Consider the following 25,248-nt stretch of genomic DNA (forward strand, 5'->3'; position numbering starts at 1 on the left):
TCGTTCTGAGCACACCTGCACTGTAAGCCCCCTTTTGCCTTTTCTCAGTGTTCTGCATTATAAGGGCTTCAGTGTGCAGTCATGCGATGAAGTGCGATACTGCACTGGAAGGCTTTAATGGCCACCACCAACCAAATCTTTGGCCTGTAGGTAACCAGAAGTTTTGAAACTGCTGGATGTGCTAATCTGATGCTGGAATATCCCCGTGTTCCTCAGGTCTTGTTTCTAGTTCTGGGTACTGATGCCTAAAATACTTCATGAAATTATAGGCTGACGTGGTGAACCTTTCAAAAGCTGTCATGTTACAAAGAAAAATGTGCCACTGACTTGGAAACTGGATCCTGCTTCACACAGCCAAGTGTTCTCTATTCACAGAGAGCTCATCAGTACCTAGGTAAATATTCACATCTGCTCAGACTGCTGAGATAACTGAGACAACTTGTGCTACTGGACGTCTAAAAAACAGGTTGAGGGGAAAAGTTGTACCGTTCTCCTTATTCGGTACAGGCTCCTTGCCAATATTTCCTGTATGTTTTTGAGTACATCCGGATTCAGGATATCCTCTGATTTTCTGTCCGCTATGACAGTCCTGTGGCTGTTGCTGCAAAGAAAAACAGAATGCCTTAGTTCAGAAGATATATAGTGGCACAGCAGGTGCATCCCCAAAGCCCAGGGTGGTGTCAAGAGTGAGAGGTTCACACCAGCTCTTTCAGAGACACCATCAGTGGACAAGCTGACATGACTGATGGCTAATTCTTTCTGATGGAGCTCACTGCAGAAGGAGCGCTTGGTATTCACATCAGAGTTGTGCCATCTATGTGCTCCCTGGAGTAAGTGGATAAAAGAGGTGTCGAGAGCCATGGCAGAGCAAAAACATTTAAGAGATGACATGGCCATTCTGACAGGCTAATGTTTGACCTGCTCTCTCAACCTATGCTCATTTTCTCCGTTGTTTCTTTCAGTAAATGTAAAGGTGCAAAGCTATCAAAAAGTAGTGCAAGTGCTGCTTACTTAAAGCACCGTTTCAGTGCAACTCTTTGGGAGATACAGGGGCACCTACAGGTACAAGAACAGAAACTGTGTTTATCCGTGCCAGGAGATTGCTTGTTCACCTGCTCATCTTTAAATAGTGTTTACTTTGCACCTGCCCAGGCTGTTTTTCCTTCCTATGGAACAGTCAGGCAGGGAAGAGCAGAAGAGGCAGGGACGTTTGCAAGATTTTTTTGTAAGAGTTCCCTGCTGTGGGAGGGAGAGAGAGGAAACAACTGCAGACTCCTGGTGCAACACATCCTGAGGAGCCACTGAGAATCTTTGCAGTCCTGCCCCAGTGACTCTGGAAACTTAGAGGTGGGAAACACACAAAGTCAATAAAAGTTGCTGTCCTGGCCTTTTATCACCTGATAGAAACTGTGTACAAAGATGGGTTATAGAAAATAGTTCAGTCGCAGCTAACACTGCTTTCAGATTTATTTCATATTTATTCTGTATGAAGTTACATGACTGAGCAAATCCCTTTCTCTGACAGGTAACACTCAATGAAGCTGAAACATCAGACCTGGTGATTTGGTACACAGAATCCAAAGACAAACAGAAAATTTACTAAGGTTTTGAATGGTTCTAATATAAAGTTGATTGTCCACTTATTGTGTGTCAACTTAAATCTTTCCAGAGAAATTTAAAAATAAATTCTTTCTTTGAGAAAATTTGGTGACTCTCAGTCACACTTTTTCCCTGAGGGCCAAGATATGTTACAAGCAGGAGAAACTGTGCCTGCTGGCTTTCACAAGCAGGGACTCAGTTTCATTAAAATCCTTCTGACATACTATTTCTGCAAACAAGCTAGGCAGGGGAACACTTACAGCAAGGATGGATGAGATGGTGCATGACCCAACTGCCCTGCTTCAGCTAGTTCAATGGCATGCTTCCGCTCCAGCTTCTCATAGAGAAGCACAATACTTGATTTGGGCTGGTCATATTCTCGAAGCAGGATCTTCTGCAGGTAATTGCTGTTGAAATATTCCAATCTGTTAGAGAACAAAATGACAATTCTGTGCTGATGTTGCAAAGTTCTTTTGCTTGAATACAGTTATCAGCCTCATGTCACTATTCCCAGGAACCAAAATGGATTTGAGCCAGTCAGCAGGTTTATATTCCATGATTACCCCATACTCCGTTATATTCTATTAGCTGCCTTCCAGAAACCAATAGCTTAAGAGGTTGGTCCAGGCCCTTATCATTTTTGTACTATAATACATGAGCTAAGGTATTAAAACATCTGCAACTGCAATAAAAAGTCCTGAAAATTTATCATGAACTCTACTAGGCGCTGCAAGGAAATGCCTTAGCCCAAATGGAAGCAACAGGATTTAGCGATTTAAGTAGCTTCCAGATTTCCTTTTGACCCATTTCCTTTCATTTTTTGCTCAAATGCAGCACAATTCTCACAAAAAAGTCTAGTTAGTATCAAATACTGACACTCAGGTTTGGCTCTTGCTAGCTATACACCAAGTCATTTAGCCCGGGTACTACATTGCAAGGAGCCCGGCAGACAGCCCTCAGAAGCGTTTTCAATACCCTCTAGTGGTACTTTAAAGAACTGTCAGTCTTAAGAAAATACCTGTCAGCTGCATTAGGCAGAATCCTTCCTATGAATTTAGGTGAGTCTGTGTTTGTACGGCTAAGTAATGAAACCTGGTAGATTATTAGCAGTGTATTTTAAGCTCTTTGTCTTTTTTTCCCCCAAAGAAAATTCTCCTGTGTGTACCATCTACCAGAACTGAATGAAAACTGCGCATTTTGCTACAGAGGTCCGTAGCCATAGCCTGTAATTCGTCAGTCCGCACCACGCAGTTGTACCTCCAAGTGGTGCGAGGCCATAGYGTATTCTTAATTTTGCCCATGTTGGGTGGGGGCGCTCCCCTTCCCCATGGCTGGGAGGCAGGAGGACACCCGCAGCGCTGCTGTCTCATCAGGGCCAGGCTGCCCCTCTGGCCGCTGAAGCGACACGGGCTGCGTGTGGTGCTGCTGCGACTGGTGCAGCCCTTTCATTTATTTCAGCAGCTTTCTCTGGGCAAGGGGAAAACGTTACAGGAGAGCAGAAAGGAGTCTTTTCAGGGTGAAGCACAACCTGTGACCTGCAGGCAGGGAAGGAGAGAGTCTCCGCTCTATTCAGAGTCAGTGTCTCGACAGCCTGGTCTCACCTTGTTGCCCAAGGAAAGGCTGCCCATTCTTCATCTGCTTTATGGCACCAGGATGAAGAAGGCTCAGCTATCCACAGTGGAAACTTACGGAATAGAAACCAGACTCATTCTTTTCTACACATRTATACAGCTGTATTTTTGGCAAATCCTTACTTGTCTTTCCAGTAATACTGTCCCCAGTGTCCAGATATATCTTCTATGCCAGCCAGCAAATGATCCAAGAACTAAACAGAAGAGAGGATTTTGCTATACACTAGTTGCACGTATTGCATACATGATGAATTCAGTTAGCAAACATCAAAAGCCAGCAGACAAAATGCGGGACATTTGCAGCTAGGTACACAGCTCCAGCAAACAAGAACAGGAGCTGTCGGCCTAATTCCCCATTCAATCTTACATGTGTATTCCTTGGTTCTGGAGTACAATAAGTGATTTGGCTGCTTTCTTTCAGGTCTATGCAAGCAAAGAATAATCACTGAGGGACACGGATCTGTTCTTTATGATATGTACAGGTTGGCTAATGGCTTGCATGTCCTGCATACTGGGGCTTGATAAGCAGGCAGTGCTCATGCTGCATGTTTTGAGGACAATTTGTCTCAGGAGAAAGCTATCTTCAGTATATAGATGTAGATAACTTAGGAGTGAAGCTTCCACCTGAATAATAAATACTGCCTTTCCCCACACACTTTCCACTGAATAAAATCATTGACCACATTGCGCCTTATATAAAAACATTGTTATTGTTTAAAGTTATATTAAAAATCCCAAACAGGTTGATTTTTCACCTTTAAGTTAAATCTCTGCAATTTCCCCAGTTCTTTTCCCTGCTACTGGCAACTCTAAACATGGAGAAGGCTCTGCTCTACCACTGGTCACTACCCCTTCACACTCAAGTGCTGATGTTTCTGGGGCTTCCTCCAGATTTTTTTGGTCAGGAAGAGACAAAGTCAACTGTGCATAACACGTCAGCAGCCAGTCTTCCCCATTCTTTTGGGCCTCTTTCAAGGCCCAAAGCAGGCAGCTAACACGACTGCACATCTGTTATCTTTCTGAGACCTTTTTTCAGTCACACTAACCTAAGAAAGGGCTTCCCACGGTTATTTTGGAGGTGGGTTCCATCAGATCTCATGCTGCAAAACACACATTTCTCTCATCTGTGATTTTTGGATTTGCCCTTTAGTCGGTAGTGGTGAGTGCTCATAAGGCAGAAGAGATCCCCTCTACCAGACAGTGATTAGTTTGAGTACTGAACACCTTATCCCCACCAATTTGAATATGTGAGGGAAATAAATGAACTAATATTTAATTAAAATCGATCTCATCAAAACCTTGGAGAAGGGGTGTCTGCAAAGAATTTGTTTGCGATCTCTGTATTTGTCACATGAGAATCAGACACTAAAGATACTAGCAAGAAAATCTCTAACGAACAGCACTGCTTGCCTGCACACACACACCACTATCAGCAGGACGGCTGCGGTAGTGCGGTTAGACCCAGCCTAGGACAAATCCTGCGCTACCTCAGCTGGACTGCTCCCAACATCCGAGCTGGCTCGTGTGGAGCTGACTGAAGCATTTCTCCCCAAATCGGGTGGCTATTGGTGGTGAACTKTTTACTCTTGCAAGCGCTGGATTGTATCTCTCAGCCAGAATGGTAAAACCGGGACTCGAGACTGAATGTCATGAGTATCTGGATGAAGAAATAAATTTGAGGAAGAAAGCTGCTTCTGGCTTCCTGAGTGCCTGCTTTCTAACTATCGCCATTGTTACCTTGTCTACTTAACTTAATTGGTACATAGCAATTTTCAGCTCACATTTACTTCCCAATAAACACCTTTTCAGAGATGATTTAATATTCATACTCTAACAAAAGAAGAAAGTATTCTCTGTTCATTATTCAAAAAGCCTCTTCAGCCCACTGAACTGTTCTATGAACCTTAGACAAAGCCCTGTAATACAACCTAATTGTGAGGATGCCAAACTTTTTTTTTAAATGTCCTTAGACCTAATGTCTTTATTTCTACCTACCCCAAAAGAAGGCAAAAATATTCCTGAAGAAGAAATACTTACAGAAATATGACTGGTCACAAACAATTATATTCAGAACCAGTATTTTACACAGTACAGTATTTTACACATATTTACACAATTTTTTAATTGTTTGAAAAAATAATACAAATAGATGACGGTGACTGATAAAGAGGTGTCTGATCTGCCACCTGCAACAATTCAGATTTTTTAAGCATGACTTGCTCTCCCTTTAAATAAAGTACTTTCCCAAATGTATTCATTTGCAAAATGCTTTGGGACAGTTACTAGCCTATGCAAAAGTCTCTATCTTTTTTTTCAGTGYCACAGAGAGGTTCTAAAGCTGGCTGACTATTTGCCTTAATCGTTTCTTAGATGAACAGCCAGTGCAGCCAGCTCTGTGCCACCTCTCCCTGGCTCCCCAGTGTAAAGCTGGTCAGGAGCRAAGAGTTTGCCCAGAGCACACTGAATGCTGATTATCTTCAGCAGYTCAGCAGAGCTCTGACCTGGGCTGCTTTAGAAAGCTACTTTAGCTTTTCATAATAACATGCAGTTGTGCAGTTTGGCCAGCCTAGCTTATCCTGAAGAATACGTGACCCATTAGATCACAGAAATGGCCTAGAAGTACAAGAGCTAATGTTTGATCACTGCTGATAGGGTGGTACTGCACTGACAAAAGAGTCACTCCACCTCTCTTTAGTTGCAGCACGAAGCTTTAATCCCTCAACCTACTGCATTTTAGAGACTATCACTACTATGCCACGTCCCATCCAGAAAAACTGGAACACATTAAAACATTTTTTTTCCAATTAAATAAAAGCTATTTAGGTCACCATAGAAATAGCTGATATTTAATTTCAGATTGGAAGGCGGCCAATCCCACAAAGTTAATTTACTGTAGAACTCTGTACTATTGTATTAGAGAAGCAAGACGCTGTTGATCTTTTCCTCCACATTTGATAATCTCTTGCAATTTGAAGCTGAAAAGAAAACTTTACTTCCACTTTCATATATTGTATGTTTAAGACCCACCCTTGCAGTGGGGCCCCTCAAGTTACTCTTTTCCTCTCTGACAGGCCATTTGTGCAGCATTTGAACTGCAGAACAGGCCATGGGGAGACCATTATTTATCAGCCAGATGGTGGTAGGACAGTGCTCTTGTCCAGTCAGTATCCGTGCAGGTGGTAAAGTGGGCATCTCTGCCTTAGGGTCTGTGTTGATGTATTTGGGCTGAACTTGCCCCATGACAGAGGCTGGATATAAAAAGACTCCCGCAGAGCAGCCCTCCCATGTGTCAGAAGCGTCTTTATTCCTAAAGAGAGAAATAATGACTCTTCTGATGCTCAGATTAAATAAAAGGATTTTCARTGGCTGCAGTAGTCTTTAGAGCTTTGCCATGGAAGTGGAGAGATGTGATCCACACATCCAGTACATACAAACATACAAATACTACAGCTAAGCTGCTCCCATAGCACCAAGTCCTCAGTATACTTGGGCATTTGGTTGTTCATTTCTGTTTCAGTCCATTTTGTGTTGCAGGCTATTTTTAACTATCAAGGTTACTGATTACCGTTTAAATCTCAGCTTCATCCTTGTTAAAATACAGATCATAACTTCAGCTAACCCTGTCCCAAATTGGGTTTGTGATTAGTGAACAGTCATCACATGGAAGATCCCAACCCTGAAAGCAGCCCAGTCTCATTTTCTTTCTTTTACCCTTTTCAGAGAAGCAGTAAAGCTGGAGTTAGGTTAGAGTATAAACTTTTGTATGAATGATCATCTTCTTCTGCTGTATTTGTACAGCACTTAATGCAATGCCAGTCTGACTGGGGTAGTAGGTGCTATTCCAACACAAAAATTAAACCATGGTTAGAAAGCTGTGTAGGACTTCAAACCTGGAAAGAGCCTGACCTGCAGAGAATTCAGATAAAATCAACAGGAGTCTGAAAGGCTGCAGAGTCCTTCAGGCACACTGCATTTCAGGACTGTAGGCTATTGGCACAGCACATTGCAAAGCTCTGGCCACGTACTGGTGGGTGAGTCACTTACCCGAATATGAATCTGCTCTCCAACTGCGGGAGCACTCTCTCTTTTCTTCTTAACATCCAGTAAGTCAACAAGAGGATGGATGGTCATTCCCTGCAGCACAACCACAAACACAGAAATCAGGCTTCCTTCACATCAAGTCCAACTTGCATGTGTTCTAGTGGCACTCGCGCTGTCCTTTTTGGAGCAAAATCACCAGCATGGATACGAACAACAGCTACCCCAGTCTCTGCAGCAAGAATGATGACTTCTCTGTCAGAACAAGGCCTACTCTTTCGGATGGCATCTCTCCTCAGATCTTTTTTATTAGGAAGAAAATATCTCTGAGGCTTTGACAACTCTGCCAAATTCTGTTCACCCAACTGTAATCCAAACATTTTCTTTGCTCATGGAGAGCTATGGTAACAGTTTGTCAGTGAGAACTCACATATGCGCAGTCTTTAGGATGGGAGTAGGCAGAGAGGGGGAATGTTACGCTCTCCTAATCTGGCCTCTAGCATCTCAAAAACCACAGAAATGCAACCAATAATTTCAAGAACAAGTCTGTGACTAGTTACTGCCGCAGCCTACCAGACGGAAAGAAGCTTGAAATGTGCAAAGTTCAGTGCCTGAAACGATGATAGTCCTCAGAACTTCACAGCACACAGCCACTGCCAAGGCTGGCCCACACTGAAGGGAGTGATGTGTTTGCTAACTTTTTGAGTATTATGCATCACAGACCGTCACTCCAACAATCTTCAGCAAGTAGCTAAGTTTACTAATCAAAGTATCCACCTGGTGGGAAGGGTCGAGGAAAGAGTTCTAATATCCTTTAAGCCTCATGAGGGAACTTCTAAAACGCTGCTGTGATGCACTTCTTAGTCTTGCTTCTGTATGAAATGATTTTTCTAGGACATGTTTACAGCAAAAATGATTGAGAAGTTGATGATTATGACTTCTGAATAGCAATAAAAATGCATCATTATTCAGAGTAAAAAACATAAATTAATAAATTTAGAAATAATAGATATTACAAAAATTAAGTAAAATCCATGCAGTTTGGTCTCTTGTCTTGACTAGATAATCAGCTCTGTTTGTTTTCATTCTAAAGTGGCATTGTTTATGTCCTTGCATTTTTTGACCAGGAGTCTCAAATTTACAGACACCCACGCACCTCAATTTCTTTGTCCCTTCTTCACCTCAGGAGTGTCATGGGAATCTCACAATGTCATTTCTAGACCATCAGATAGCTACACACCTGTAGATCTCCTATGTCTTCAAGAGGGTTCCTTAGAGAAACGCTCCTCTACCCATGAGGGATAACTTGCCAGAAGCATATCACACAACACTGGTGGCTGTACCATGGCTCTCACAAAGTTTTTCTACTGATAACGATCCAGTAGCTAATGGGATTAGTGTGGGCACCACACAAAAAACTCTTCACAATGATTATATTTATTAACAATTTCAAAGAGGTCAGAGGCCAATAGTTTGAAAGAGTGAACTTTAAATGGAGAACATGGTATTTAATTTTTAAACCACATTGAAAGAAAGAACAATGAGGGCCTTTTGTGACATTCCAGACAAGCCCACAGCTCTTTTGAGGACTTTCTGGTCTGAGTGGCGTATATCCAGGCCTGTCTGGAACCACTGAGTACTTGACAATTGCTCAGTCAACCTTCTCAAAACTATTAACCAGGCCTGCTGTGGGAAGAGACTTATGCAACTGGTTTAGAAAGACCAAAATAGCCATGTTTCCCAAGTTATATAATGCACTAATGGATCCATGTAAGGACAAGCCTAACTGCATACATTTTTGGTCTTTAGTCTGTGTAGCACAAATCTTTTCAGATAGCATTGTCAGGATATCCAAGAAAATGAAGTGGATTTATACTCCCACAAGACACCTTGCTGGCCATACAGCAGTGTATAAGGGCCCAGGTTACCTCTCCCACAGCTTCTATCCAGTTTTAACACAGAAAAGCTCTCTCCAAGTCAGTATTAATGCCACTGTGACTATAAAGAAAACTTGTTGCACAGAATAACAAAGCAAAGCAAAAAAAAAGCCCACTATTCACAGAAGTTGTTTTGTAGCCAGTTTTTCACTTGTTCTTTCCACCCAAAGTGAAGTGCAACATGAAGGACACTTGGATATTAAAGATATTCATTCCTCAATCCTGCATCCACTGATGTGGCTGGCAGTAGTCCCATTCACTTCAGAAGCTGTAGGACTGATTTAAAAACCCAGATTTCTAAAGGTTTACCTTAATATCTGCATCTATTATTTTTACTTTTTTTTTTATGCTGAGCTACAGCAAGGTTTTTCTGGTACGACTTTTAAGCAAGTTGACGTATTTTTTATTCTTGTGGTGGTCTCAGCTACACAATGCTGCAGGTATCTGGAATCTGAGCATAGTCTGTCTTTATAGAGGCTATGTTCCTAGTGAATGGCTGAAGGTCAAGGGGTCGTCCCGTTGACACGTACCCATGGGGGATGCTCTTTAACTCTCACCCTTTAGCATGGAGATGACATCACCAGTTGAGCTTTGGGGTTACACAAAAGCCCTTTCCCAGTCCTGGGAAGGATTTTCCGAAGCTTCCGCAGAATGGAGCTGCTGCCTTAGAACAACCTTTGTCTGAGACTCAAGAGCGTCTCTGCATGAACGGACGTGCCTAGTGACCGTATCTTTTCAATTTCTGACCCACATTTGCATCTTAAAACTTGTCAGCCTCCACCTAACTACTCTCTCCCTACCCCCTGGCCCCTGCTCATGCCTTTCAGCCTGCAACAAGAGGCCTGAAAACTGTGCCTCATCCAGCTGCCCTGTGTGACTCAGCTCCAGGCCTWTTGGCACATCACACTCATTATTGATTTTTTCAGCTAATAACTTGGATTAGGAGGATGTGGAGAAGTTCCGCTGCACAGAGTCAATCCCAGGATAAATCTGCGCCCCCTCTGCATGGCCTGAGTCACAAACGATAGATCACGGGGTTCAACAGAGGCCAAGTGGAAGGAATTCGCTGTCGCAGGGTGTCGCTCAGCCATGAGGCCACTTTGCAGCTGTCACTGTGACCTCAAGTCTTCTGAAGCCCCAGCAGCTGCTTCATACCTTCTGTCTGATGGCAGGAAAGTGGGCTGAGGGGTGGAAGGAGGAGGAGGGCAAGCCCTGGGTCAGTGAATCTGCATGGACCTTGCGCACTTTAGTGAAGGAAGCTCCCATGGAGTTTTTCTAAATGCCATTATTCCATATACACCACCCACTCGCTTGCTTCATCTCTCGTGGTGACCTGCTTWGTCTTTACTGTCTGCATTGCAGGAGGTGACAGTATCAGTCACCATTTTGTACTTTGCATAATCACTCAGTCTGCAAAAAAAAGTTTGACCTTAACTCTATGCTTTTGAGGACAGAGTACATTAGGCAGACTTCAGTCTTGCTCTCTTCTGGATCAGATCACCCTCATTTTTAATCACGTCCTTGTTTGAAGCCTAAGCCTGGCAGAATTTTGAAGGTGAATTAAAGCAGGTGTATTTCAGGGAAGCAGGAACTCTGGAAGGRGCCCTGCCATTATAGGCTTGCTACTGCTTTCAGCACAGGGTTAGCAAGGCAGAGAACAGCAGAGAAACAGATTCAAAATCTTTAGCTCATAGAAATTTCCAGGAATATTTTTACCACTAGATGTCATCGCAATGCTGAGAGCCGAGTCTGTGATGTGTGCACCTCCCAGTGAACAGCACAGGGTGCTTCAGGGGACCCTTGAAGCAAAATAATTCCTTTAAATCTCAACCTGTGCTTAAGGGAGAGAAAAGCCTTCACTTTCACATATCTGGAGGCATCTTAATTAAGAATCAGTTATAAATAAAGGCAATCTATTAGTAATGAGAGAAATACCAGTGAAACAACAGAAATATATTCACAGGAAAACTCTGGAACAGAAGAATTTTGAAGGTAACTTACAAACTTTCTGTTGGGACCCATTTTAGCAAAACCAACATCTCTTTCCTGTTAGAGTTGCAGAATTCTCCTGCCAGACTCTGAACCAAAACCTGCYGCTATATCAGTAGAAACAGCAATAGAACAGATGCAAGCTTCAGTTCACTGGAAACCCRTGGCAGATGCTTCATTAAAACAAAACAGAACAGGATGGAAGTAGATTTTGAACCTTGATTGGTCTCATTTATGGTATCTCTTGTCTTTTAGGAGAAGGGAAAACTGCATATTCTGGATCCCTTTTAAACATTCTGCTTCAGTGGTTACAGAGCACAAACATAAAGCACCAGACCCAAAACAGCAACTTCTGTACAAGCTAGGTGGAATTCAGGAATCTGACACCAAACTACCATGGCTACTTAACCCAAAAGGAGCCTGAAGAGAGGTTCTTTGATCTTAAAGTTCTCCAAGCACCTGAAGCTCTGCTTCTGCCTCAGCTGCGATCTTAGCAAGCCTGAACAACTTGGGTCCTTGCCCACAAGGGAAGTGTGGGCAGGATTCAGAAATAGCACCTCCCAGATGTTCCCCAGGAGCAGCTGAAGCTGCATGTGGTCCCATGGCAGTCCCACTGGACTGAGCTCTGCAAAAAAACACCCACAGTAGAAATAAAATTAAAAAAAACCAATGTATAGTGGTGATTTAAACAATAAATCCATATCTGGGAGCAGTTAGCAGTGTTGTGAGAGGTCCACCTCCCTCTCCTTACCCTGGCAGTGGGGAACATGTCCAAGATTATGCCATAAAAGAGGCAGGCTGCACTCACTTGCAGAAGTTTTTCCACYGGGTGGTAAACAACTCAACATTCACTGGGGCAGAAAGAAAAAGCAGGAAGCAACAGGGCTTAGTGAATCAGTTATAAAAGCAAAATCAGAGGCAAATAAACAATAAATAAAATGTGCTAAGATTTTATTTGCTTCTGATTTTCCTTGCTTTTATAACAAGTAACACACCCAAAATTTCTTCCAGTGGAAGAGTTAAAGCTATCCCCTTCCTTCTGAGTCATCACAAAATAACTACAGCTGCTTTGCTACATGAATGTGAGAACATCTCAGACATATATACAAAACATTTTCATAATCAACTAATGATTATGGTTGCTTCAGCTGTTGGATGCCCCAATAAAATGGGACTCACTCTCAGCAAATGAGAAGACGACACTCCTTCAAAATTAGGCCCCTTAAGTTGTCCCTCTCTGAAATGCCAAAACTGAGATGACCAAAACCAAAAGCCACTTTTAAAATTCTTGCTGTCCMTGTTCAGTGGGTTTGGAATATCTCCAATATCTTCCAGCTTCTCACCTTTGGAATTGTGAAAACTGACCTTCTTTACAGCACGGCTCAGGCAGTGTTTCAGTTCATGACTCATTTCACAAGGCCTACAATAACAGGTGGCTCTTACCTTGCTCAAATATCAAACTTTATCTGTAGAGTTTTATTTGGTGTTGGCTGTGCTACCACAGAAAACATGCAAAAGTACCACTTCACAGTGAAAATCTATGTCAGCATCATTCTTCCAAATTTTCACCATTGCTTCCCCAATAAGACTGGACCAGATCAAAGATGGGACAAGTTATCAAGGAAAATGCTACAGTAGATGTTATAAGTCAATAATTATTAAATCAACCTCACAAATGCATGATACGGTCTCACACTTTCTGCCTCTTTCAGTAATATTTAAGTTTTTATATGTTTAGCCACTTGATATAGGGAAAGTCTTAATGACCAGTAAATTCATGTATTCATTATATTGTGCATCAAATCTAATGGTTTAGATTTCATAGTTACAGTTATTTGCCTGGGGGGAAAAAAAAAGCCATTCTCTACATCTGTTGGTGACATGTTTTCATACTGAGAGTATTTTTACCTGTAYGAACACGGTGAAGAGGATGACAACAGTTGTTGCTGCAATGAAGAGCTGCTTTCTATGAAAGTCAGGAAGCAAGAAAACCAAAGAGAAACAGATTGCACCTCGGAGACCCCCAWATGCTATAATAAACTGGTCTTTGCTGGTCACGGTGTTGATGTGAAATCTGTTCACAAAGAAAGTCAGTACAAGAACCCCTGAAAAGCAGGAAAGAAGATGGAAACTGATCAAACAAAAATAGAAATTAGATAAAAGAGGATGATAAGAGGACGATATATTTTACAGTAAAAAAAAACATCAAAGTGAGAAGCACTAATCATTAACAACTGGCCAGGGGCAAAGGTGATAATATACAATATATTCCCAGTGCCACTGGCTTTACTTCTAATCTGGTCCAATGCATTTACATTTAACATGTCTGGTTAAAAACATTTGCCCCAAATATTTCTGGTTCGAGGGAATACAACAGACACCATCGACTGGCCACAGTTTGCTGGGCTTTGTACAACTATAAAATTTTAGGAAACTCATCTTATAGCAACTACTCTTGGCTTGTTTTCAGCCTTGTGYTTATCATAGTCCACTCAGAAACTGGAGCTTCCTTCAGAACAGCTCTGAGCTCTGCAAGGGATTTTAGTATTAGCCCTCTCCCATGACCAAGGATTCCCAGAACATACAGTTTGGTTTTGAGTAAGTGTTAAGCATCAGCTAAATATTGAACAAACAATAACTATTGGCAGCATAAGACATATTAGCACGTATATTTCAACGGTAGCTAATTAAAACTTTTTAGGGTGACTCTTATTGTCATATGTCAGCCCAAATATTACATTGACTAGTATAATGACATAGTTACAGATTCTGAGGACTGAATTGAAATATTAACTGATTTATTCTAACCAGTAATAATGGATGATTGAATAGGTTGGATTATAAATACTCTCTTGAGGCAAACCATCAATAATAATTCAGCTACAAGTTACTTTCCCATTTTGAAGTTTCCAAGCAATAGCCAAGACACTCTAAATATTTGATAAACATTCTACCTACGTTAATGTTGTCGCTACAGGAATTTTTCACTCATTAGGATTCACACTGTGTGAATTTTAGACTATGTAAGATGATATAGCAATTGATGTAATTTATAATCTTTTGCAAATACATAAACATATGCATAAAGCTACAGAAAGTCAAAGAGGGAGCTAGTGATGTGACAATATCCATTTGACAGACATCTGCTTATATAACCAACACTTTACAGCCTGCTTCAGAGCTCCCTAGAACCTGTGTTAATGAGAATTTGCTTGAATGAAGTCAAAGGACACTGTGCAAGTGAGATGAAAATTGGGCCTTAAATTTGTAAGCAGTATCTGATCTTAATATCAACTGATATGATAAACATTTCATTTTCTGAAGACTAATGGCCATTTTGAGAGCTGATGACACAGATTGTCATTGACTTTTGCTAGGAATTAGTTCAACCCACATCATTATTGATTTTCTAAAGGGTGTTTGTAAAGTGTCATTGAAGAAATAAACTTCAAGAAATAGTGCATATGTAATAAACATATCAGACACCTTCCCACACACAGAAACTAAAAATAACCAAACTTCAACCATACAGCAGAACAGTTTAAAGAAAATAAAAAAATCTGGGGATGCTCAAAAGGGTGAACTCAATTAACTGAACCTGGCAATACTTTCCCAGTCCTTGGAATACTGTGGAACTAGTGCCAAGAAGAACAGATGATGTGAAGTACTTCGGTTTCAGGGTTCTTGGTAACTTTTAGCTCAAACAAATGCTGTGTAGTAACACATTTCACAGAGAAACAGGAGCCAAATGGAACCACCAGTTCACACTCAAATTATTTTAATGAGGAAGGAAAGGCTGGTAATAGGTAGCTTTCTTAGGCCTAAATGTATACCTCAAATCAGAGCTTCAGCCATTGTAAGCTCAGGCAACACCACTGATTTAAAGGAACAAAATCTACTTGAGCAGATACCCTGGCCTTTGTCTTAATTTAATCCTTCTTCATAAACTGTTATTAGCATTCCCTACACTAATTCAAGGCCAGTGTTTTCCAAGAGATGACATACAATTAATTATTTTGGGCAGAATATATTTTCTTCTGGAGATGTACTTTGATAAACAGCAGAAGGAAAACTCCCTGGTGTCTGGATAACAGTAGAATACTGGCGCTGTCATATAATTCATGTATTTTGCTTTTTTTATGATCTCTTATGTCAAAGGGATTCCAGTCCCCAGGCTTCAGTCGAAACATTTCTCATTTAAGCTAGCATAAGCCAAAGAGAGTTCTGGTGGGATGTGGTCCAGAAAGCAGCTAAGGCAGAACCACTTGTGCCAACAGCACACCAAGCTTCTTACACCTTTACCATAAGCACTTTACCCCTGATCTGTGATCCCTCGCTGGCAAGAGTAAGCTGCAAAAATGATTCTCACAGAGAAGAAAAGGACCCAGTTTCAGCTATGAAACACCAAACCCCTTTACCTACAAAAGATAAAACCTAAGCTCTAGTCTACACAAAAAGGTTCTGTAAAGGGCTAAGGTACAACTTATGTACTAAAACCAGAACAGTCAGCCAGAAATTCCCCAAATCCTGGAGGAAAACTGCATAGATGTCTCGCATTTCTGGAGCTGTGCCTGTGAACACATCTGGTTTCAGCACGGACAGGCCTGAGCAGGTCGGTGCCTTGGCTCCTCCACGGTCTCCAGGGCAGGTGTTTTTCAGGCTGGATTCCTGCAGTGCCCTGTCTGGCTCGCGGCCTCTGGCACACCCAACGCACTCGGACAAGCCTTTCACAGAATGTGATGACAGGCTCTGTAGATAAGGAAGCCCTATGCAGGATCAGATATACGAGATGATTTTCAGCCCTGGTTTATGTGCTCACAGTTCCCGTTCAATTCAGGGGAATTTTGAGTGTAAAGAATGTTTTCTTTCTTGGCTATAGCACTGAGCCCTTCTCAAATAAGGTATTACAGAATTAGAAAACATGATCAGAATAGCAATGTTTGGAGAGCTGGAGGATTTTTCTAGGTGCTTTTATAATGTTACTATCAACGTTCCTTACCTCTTGCAATGAAGAGTTTTCAAACTAAGAAAGTCAAAATAACTCATAACTTTGTTTTTATTTAAGCAAATAATTTAACAGAAGAAAAATACTTAATCATAATAGAACATTTGAACGTATGTACAACTGACTAATAAGCATACTTCCAAGTGCATTTATGGYGCAGAGTCATTAAAACAAATCTTGGCATGCGTTAACAGCTAATAAAACACATTCTGCTATGTCCTGTTAATCATGGCCTATCCTATTTTAGCAATTGCTTGAAATGTCTATCAAATTTGAGTTCAAATAAATTATCATTTGGTTTGACTCAGTGGTTTGTAAACATAAATCCCTTTGAATGTTTTTATCTGTCAAATTCCTTGACAAAATGTATGCTCTGTTGTATCTGTGGACATATAGTTAATATATAAAAATATTCATAAATGAGAAGAATAGCAAAGGAAGAACATAGCAAAATAGTGGTGTCACGGAGCTCAGCTCTCTCAGCTTGTCCTTTGAAAAAATCTTTATACATTATTAAACACAGTATTAAATTCAGTGGGCTRACAAGGTAGCCACTCTTTACTCACAGGCATCACTAACTGCACATTATGAAAGGCAATGGAGAACCAGCCTCCATGAACACCAAATCAGTGCAAGATACAACCAAAGACAACAGTATAATAGCGCATCTGTTTTTCTGGTCATTTACAACACATGAAGACGGGAGCCTAGAATACTGTGGGACCTGGACTGAATTTTTTTGTAGTAAACTATATCAGGCAGATTATCCTTAGCCTCAATTATCAGGAAAGGATTTTCATGCATATCCCTCTTCCTCCTTTTATCACTTAGTTTTGGTCATTCTTAATCTTACCTGAAGTTCTCAAGTATGAGCAGAAGGAAAAAAACCCTCATCTTGGAACTTCCTTAGGTTGCTCAGAATAGTTAACTTTTCCCTACTATGGCTAGTTCTCAGCCATTCCTATGGAAAAACCTCATGTTATTTCTAATAAATTTTGTGTGCCACCTGACATGGCTTTGGAAGGCACCCACGTGACAAGCCCAGAAGCAAAAGCTCTTGTGTTATACACGGAGGATGGCATATACAGGCAGAGGCAGAATGAGCTCCCTCCGAATTTTGCATCCTTGGTCTTGTGTAGGGCACAGGATGGTTTAGACACCTTCAGAGGCTGCTCTTGTCTACAGCAACCCAGCACCACTCACAGTCCTTATCAGGTTGCTTTTGCTGGAATTTACTGGGGAACTCTGCATGAACCCCAATTTCTCTGTCCCTATATCTACTGAAAGCCCAGTGGCTCCAGGATTTTGAAGCAGAGACAATTCATATCTGCTGTAACGTCCTGCTAGGAGGTGTGGTTAACCTCTCCCATATATTTGGTCAACAATATGAGACAACATATGTGAGGAGAGAGTCAGTGGCCAACATCTCCTTTCCCTCCTAAGGGCAACATACAACCTGCCATGGAAAGGAGGATGGAAAAGGCTCTGTGACACTGAATTGTCTACCTGTACAAACAAGCAAGTGGAGACTTCAGAGATGCCATCTGCCCATGTCATCCTTGTACAGGCCAGGGGGAATTTGTAGTGCTGCAACATTAAAGTACTGCCAAGTCTTACAGTATTCGCAGCTCACATCTACTCTGAGGCATGGCTGTGCGTGGTGTATAAAATAATTAARCTGATGTGGAACTTCAGAGTATATTTGGCAAAGGATCTTTTTATAAAGAAAGCTTTTACTCCATCACTTTCTCTGCTGCAACCAAATTTGACTTATTCCTTTCAGTAAAGACATAGTTTCTCTTCAAGTGTCCTTTAAGGTATCTGGATAGACAGGACATCAAGTGGGTCATGAGACCCAGCTAAAACACATGGGCTTGGACATCATTTTAAAAAAGGTAATAGGATTCAAATTCTAGACCACTGACCCCAGAAGACAAACCCTCTGCTCTTTAAGATCAAGTAACAATTTATCTCATCAAATATGAAAATGTGGGAAGTCTATCACATTTTCTATGCAAAGAAAGGATAAAATAAGTGGGACAGAGGGTAAGAAAGCAGAAGAAATTATCTCATGAATCAGAGATTGAAAATAAAAGTCATGTTCTGAATTCCAGATGATCAGTACTCTTCAAAGTTCCCCCCAAACCCCACCATTCCCTCACTTAATGAAATCATATATTCCACTCCCACAAATAAAAATCCATCATTTCACCTACCTAGTGCTCTCCAAATGAGACAGAAAATGACAGTGAAGCAAATATATGGCCAGTTCCACTCATGGTTTTCTCCAATGGTGGAAACCCCAAGAAAGATGAAGATGAGCGTATCACTAACACTGCTCCACATCTTCATGAAGTATTTGACTGTGGTGTGAGATTTCAGAGAGATATTGGCCTCCACGTAACGTTTCATGCCCATAGCACAAGCAATGATGCTGAGAAAATGRAAATAAAACAATTAGTTTTTCCACATAAGCACACAAAATTGACACATTGTCCTTAAAAAAAAAAAAAAAAGGCTTCACTGAGTGTCATATGTTTGCAGACATCTCACTGGGTAGTGTCTTGCTTCCAACATCAGTCCATTAATATTGGTAAGACCACTAGGACAATAAGATGCTATAAGATCTGGTGTAGTTTGAGAGCATCCTGAATGCTGCACTACTTCACCCAAGAGAACAAAACTAGCCTAAAGTTGGACAAACTCAAACATTCAGTGTATGTCACACTATATTTCCCAGGCCGGCCGGGGCTGTACTGACATTCTTTGGGCACAGCTAAGAAGCCATCCACTCCAAGCAACCAAAAGACAACAAAATGCTCAAGCAGTAAAAAAATCTTAAGGAACACTCATCAGGCTGCACAATGAGCCAACAAACGGCTTCCAAGAGCACTGCTGTGCTTCTGAGGAAATTAGAGAGTGTCACTACAGTCAGAACATCTTACTTCCTTATGTATATCCAAGGCCACTTCAGAACTGTGTAGCACCAATTAAAACTTCTGCCTTGTAATTTTTCATAGATAATTGGTTCTTCAAGTTACAGGATAYATGTGGTTAGCCTAATTCATCAGCTTTTCAAATCAGTACTGTTTCAGTCTAGCAATCTTAGAAGGTCAAAACCATTTAGTGCTCAGAGAGTCAAAGCTCCGGTTTTAACAGCAACATTTTGTTCTAAATGTTGAACTACCAATGACAAAAGGAACTTGTTTCTGAGATCTGATTTCCATTGCTATTTGGTACACATTGCTCTTACACAAAAGGCCTGGCTTCCTTCTAACATAGAATATTGCAAACCCAGCCAAACCCCACTGAATCCTCTAGCATTAAACCAAAGTAGAACTGGTGGGACATCAGGAGACTAGAGAGCCTCATGCAAAGGGAAGGCACTGCATAGTTACCCTGGGCATGAGTTTATGGCTCATAAAAGCTCACTCTTCCCCCATGAGGATTCTTAGAGAATCATGATTGCATGGAACCACAGTCCCCCTTGAGACTGGAGTCATTACTATGCCTTTACTTCTCAGTAAGGCTGTCCACATGGGAGYTTTACAGCATTACAAACTCCTACCTCAGGTGACTGCATGGTAACTCTCTTTAAACATTATATCACATGTAGACAAGTCTGTAGAGAGGTAGATCCTCAGCTAGTAGAAGTGAACAGGAGTCTGACACACAGACTTTAAACACCAGCTGCAACCAGGACAGACAGATGGTCCAAACAGATGCAAATAGGTGTCCAGATAGATGTTGGCCTTAGCAGTCCTTTAGTCATACAGTATTCTCTCAGCCAGTAGCTATTCAGAAAATAGCCAGGCAACTACTGCTTTGCAGTGAAAACACCATATTTAAACACAGAATTTCACACAGGAGATTCTTTGCATTATTTGGGTTTTTGTGGAAAAAACAGGGTTGCATCATGGCTCCCAGTGAATAGGACAGTTTGCAAATGGGCAGAGCTGATTATGCATACAGTGGTAGAAGTTTCCTTGTTTAATTACCTTTTTCCTTCCCACCATTTCCTTGTTTTTAATTGGTCATTTTTACAGTCTTTTTTGATTCCTGTTTATTTTCTTTAATACCTCCTATAAGGGAAACCTGTGCCGAGTCTTGATAACTTGACAAAATTTGGGGGTTGGGATTTTTAAAAGTTTGGGTGAGCTTTTACTTTTACTTTGAAACAGCAAGTATCAGCTGTGAAACTTCAGGTAGGAAAGGAAGCTCATACATGCCCCTACATTTTCACTATCAAAATGCAAGGCAGAATTCAAGCTCAAGTGCAGGGGGAATAAAAAACTTTCACTGGAAATTATCAATTGCTCCAGTTAAACAGAACATGTGTACGCCATAGACTAGATGCAATCTGTTGTATACTCACAACACAGTTTGAACAGCTCTCTGTGGAAAGGCAGCAAATACTGTTGTCATTTTTCAGCTCAACCATTGAAACAAACTCATCATGGTCTCCGTGTCTTCACTGCTGAAAGGAGGTCTCACCTAGCTGTGTTTTTGTAACCTGTATAAAACCAAAGACTCCTATTCTCTCCTCAACAACCCTTTATTTCAGTAAGACACAGCTGGCCACTGTGCTGTTGCTCCTAATTTGCACTGTTGTTAATGAAAGCAGAATAAGGGCCATTTTCTTTCTCGCTCATCAGTGAACCATTAACATATCTTCATTGCCATAACTCTGCATATATTATTGGACCAAGACAAAAGTAATGAACAACAGCTATATTAATTTCTGCTCTATTTAAAGCACTAAGAAAATCAGCAATGTTATTATGGGAAATACGTAGTAGATACTTGGTTGGAACAGCAAACAAGAAATAAACAGGAAAAAAATGTTTTGAATAAAGATGCACTTCCACCTTGTATGAGCTACTGATTACTTGGCTTGGCATTCAAACAAAAAACCCCAAAACAAAACAAAAATTTCTATTTTTTTCATCTCTAAAATAATTATTTGTTTTTCCTCATTCCCAGAAAAAAAAAAAAAAACTTATTTGGAGGAGAAAGTCCCTTCAAAGAGGGACACTGACACTAGGACGAGGAAAAAATTCAAACACTAAAAAACATTTGCATACAGAGCTGTTCAGCAGATTGGGCTGCACTCCCAAATTTTTTTGGTCTATACAAAATTGATTTTTTTTGKCAATTAAATTATTTTCTAAAGAAAGAAACTGCCCAGATCTGCTTCTTATAATGCATTATCCCCTGGTCACAAATGAATGAATTGTTTGAAATCAAGATATATAAAAAGGCATTTGGATCTGGCAACTTTAAGACCAGTAGTGCAGGAATCAGCTGCCTTTGCAACTGTTTTGCTTGAGAAACAATACATTATTCAAAAGAATATGGGTTCCTTAATGGGTACAGTAGATTATGATTGATAGAAGGAGACACCATTAGGATTGAATGTTTTCTTTTCCTTGATGATTATGTAGCATATTTATTTCACTATTCTGTCTTATGATCCTATAAATAGATTTATCTTACCTATTCCCAGAGCTAAAATTGTTTTCAGTAATTCTAAAATATTGCTCATATTAACCACCCGAGGAAACAAAATCTGCAAGATATAACAATAGTTTATATCCAAAGAAGTAGCATTATTTTTAAAATAGATCTCCCAGATAATCCTGGGTCTAGCTGGTATTTGACCATTTAATTTTTCATTTTCTTCATTATTATCAGATTTACAGTCGTTTACACTGTGGCTATCAATGGAGTCTAAGTGAACTTTATAGTCTTTAGGGGAATATTAAGTGCTGTTAGTTCTGTGATCCTCAGCACTATCTGACTTAGTTTAGGTAGGAGAACCAAGTGCAACAGATATCAGCCCACAGAAATCAGAAGGACTGAACCACTCATGCTGCGGTTTTTTTTTAATCCGTCTCTTTTTTCCAAGGTAAGATTTCTTTGACCTTTAGGATTATTAGATCTACTTTTCTAGATTCAATTAATTGTTCTGCAGGCAAAATTCACATTGAGTTGAGCACAAATATCTGTCTTAAATTTGAAGGATCTGACCCATAATTTTTCATCTTGTTGAAAGACCTACCCAGCAAAATAGAAATAAATAAAATATATTGTCTATAAATTACAATTTGCAAAAGACTGAATTGACAGAATACAAATGGTTTCTCTTCACTGACCCTAAAAATTACGCGGGAATACATGACATGGTATCTGATACTGTGTGGGACCCAGCCCTATGACACAGTCAGTTCTTGTCTGTACTGTACTGTGTTTCTATGCCATACTGGTACAAGAGCTTCACAAAGAAAATCCGTCAGTACTCTAAAGCATTTGTTAGATTGGAAGAATGTATAGAACTCCCTGTGCTGCAATAAACTGCTAGCAGTCCTGTGCATACTGGTATTATGAAGCCTGGTTTCCTATAGCTGTGTGTCTTCTAGCTGATAGATTTTGGGATCTGAGCGATCTTAGGCATGACTGCCTCTTCTCCCAAGAGGCAGGATTTATGCTAGCAAGCTCAGGTATGGATTCTCTGGTGTCTAATAGCAAGTCAGCACACTTTGCAATTTTCCCCTCTGTCAGAGGGACACTTCTGCCCACCATCCATTTGCATAAAATCATGCAAGCATTTAGTACCTTTGAAACTGTGACCTCTAACAAATTTGGCTGAAATTGGTCAGCAGATTCAAATGTCACTGGAGATAGAGGGGTGATGAACAGACACATGCACACTGAGAACATAAAAACTCAACAGGCTTACTTAGGAAACCAGACAAACACATGATTTGAAGTTGTCTAAACCTCTTTTGACAGTAAATCAGAATCTCCAAGATAAATCTCTAAAGCAAATGTTTTGATTAGACCTCCTCATTCCCAAACAGAGGGAATATTTTCAGGCTTCACCTTTGTACGGGATAAACAACTACCTCTCCATCACTTACTTGGTTCTATCATAGTACGTTCTGCCTCAGCATGCCTTTGAGGCCATCACCCTCAAACTAACTGGTAGGACAGACAAATCAGGATGATGTTAGAACAGACTTGCTATATGCACAGACCATATCCAAACTTTGCTGAGGTCCACAGAATTTGATCAATTGCTCCTTGCAGCTTTTCAAATGCTCATTTTGACTGGGCCTAACAAGGAAAATAACAAGATATGCCTGGAAACCTCTTCTGGCCCTGCCAAAATCCAGTAGAAACCTCACTGTTTGAACTTTCAGGGTTTCCAAGCAAAAAAAAAAAAAAAAAAAAGTGACACTCATAAAACATCCCACAATAACCTGAATAAACCAAAGAGACATTTGAAGCTTGAAGCACTACTCATCAGGATGGCTTATGATCTGCAGTTTTAGAACGCCCATGTTTACTCCTTCAGTGTTTGTTTGAAGTCAAGTCCTTTAGCTTTCCCAATCATGAAGCTAGATGCTATTTCCAGAATGGTACTGGGGCCATTTCTTTGAGGTTTTCAGATCCACAGAACATTTGTGTGTAGTTGAAGAGTACCTATTGCCACTGACATGCAATTGTGTGACGTGTGGAATGAGGTTACATCCCTCAGCTATTTCAAAGGCTTTTAAACTTTCTGTTAACTCTCATATAAAGATTTCCAACTAAGCAAACTTGATTACTGTTCTGACTGATACTTTTCAGCAAATATAGCCAGAGAGCTTTCCTTGGCAAATGAGATTCATAGACATACTTACGCCACAATACCAGAAAGGTGAAACATTTCTGCAGTGAGATAGCAAAGATAACTGTACAGGAAGACAAAGAGCGGTTCAATTACACGGATATTCTTGGTAAATCGTGTGGTAAAGGCAGCAATCATCCCAAAAGTAAGACCTACTAAAACTCCTCCTATGCCAACCACAAAGAATTTTCCAACTCCAGCAAAAACATCCACAGTTTTGATGGCTGGCATTTCACAGAAAGATCTAAACAGCTTGTAGAGTACCTGGATGAAAAATGAAAGAGAAAGAGGAAAAACAGCCATTAACGAGGCATTTACCAGGCATGACCACACATATCAGTAATGTTAAAATATGCTGCTGGCATTTCTGTGAGTTCAGAAGTCTGTATTCTTCTCTGGAGAGTAGATGCCTAGCAGGTGAGCGCTGTAGCACTCAAACACATTTTTATCTCCGGACTTATGTGCCAGATCCTCAGCTCTATTGAAATTGAAGACAGTTGTTCACCCAACCGTTTTTCAGGGCCTGAGGCCAGATACCTGGCCGAGGAGCCCTCTGCTAGAAGAGGCCCTTTCCTTCTGCAGATTTCAGGTCCCACCTCTCAACACGAGACAATCCTTCCTCTGGACACTAAACACTGAAAATAAAAGCTAGTCCTTACCACTGTCACTGCATCATTCAGGAGCGATTCACCAAAGACCAAAATGCGTAGCTTTTCATTGACGTGTATCTCTTCAAACACAGCTAACACTGCTACAGGATCCACAGCAGCTATCAGACTGCCAAACAAGAGGTTATGGAGCAATGACACATCCTGCAGGTGGAAAGATTCCACTTGGCAGATCCCATACAGTGAAAAGCCAATCCCAAACACGTTCCATATTGTTCCCACAACTGCATACAGGAGAATAGTGCCAATGTTCTCGAAAAAGGGACGGCTGGGCATGAAGTATCCTGCATCGAGGACAATAGGTGGCAGCAGATAGAGGAAAAAGATATCACTGTCCATAACAGGTGGTGATTTGTTATTTAAGCCATAGATGATTCCACCCATAATGAGTCCTACAAATACCAGTAAACAGCTTTCTGGAACAACAGAAGGCAGCTTGTTATAGAGATGAAACCCTGAAAACAGATCAAGAGAAATATTTCTTATTATCTCATCATCCCAAACTGGCTAAACAATTTCAGCTCCTCATTTGGATAAGGAAACTTTCCACGCTATGACGTTCAGAAGGTTGCATTTTGGTATAAAAGTAATAAAGTAATAATAATAAATTATTATTATTTTAAATTTATTATTACAATAAAGTAATGATAATAGCAATAATAATAAATATATAATAGTAATTTTATGTGTGCATAATTAAGGTAAAGTT

At 40.7% G+C, this 25,248-nt stretch overlaps 1 protein-coding gene across 1 annotated transcript in view; it reads right to left on the reverse strand.

Annotated features, from left to right (window-relative positions):
- LOC112966300 (sodium/hydrogen exchanger 2-like) overlaps positions 1-25,248 on the reverse strand; it is a 34,402-nt gene that overhangs the window by 8,385 nt on the left and 769 nt on the right. Inside the window, exons 2-9 of the mRNA XM_026066280.1 lie at positions 24,531-24,994; positions 23,885-24,135; positions 18,416-18,633; positions 13,103-13,299; positions 7,275-7,364; positions 3,354-3,424; positions 1,860-2,024; positions 487-601 (exon numbers count right to left, since the gene is read on the reverse strand). Coding sequence (XP_025922065.1) covers positions 487-601; positions 1,860-2,024; positions 3,354-3,424; positions 7,275-7,364; positions 13,103-13,299; positions 18,416-18,633; positions 23,885-24,135; positions 24,531-24,994 — 1,571 coding nt within the window. The remainder of the gene's footprint in view (positions 1-486; positions 602-1,859; positions 2,025-3,353; positions 3,425-7,274; positions 7,365-13,102; positions 13,300-18,415; positions 18,634-23,884; positions 24,136-24,530; positions 24,995-25,248) is intronic.

The sequence above is a fragment of the Apteryx rowi genome, unplaced genomic scaffold (genome assembly GCF_003343035.1).
Source record: "Apteryx rowi isolate R43461 unplaced genomic scaffold, aptRow1 scaffold_24, whole genome shotgun sequence".
NCBI lineage: Eukaryota > Metazoa > Chordata > Aves > Apterygiformes > Apterygidae > Apteryx > Apteryx rowi.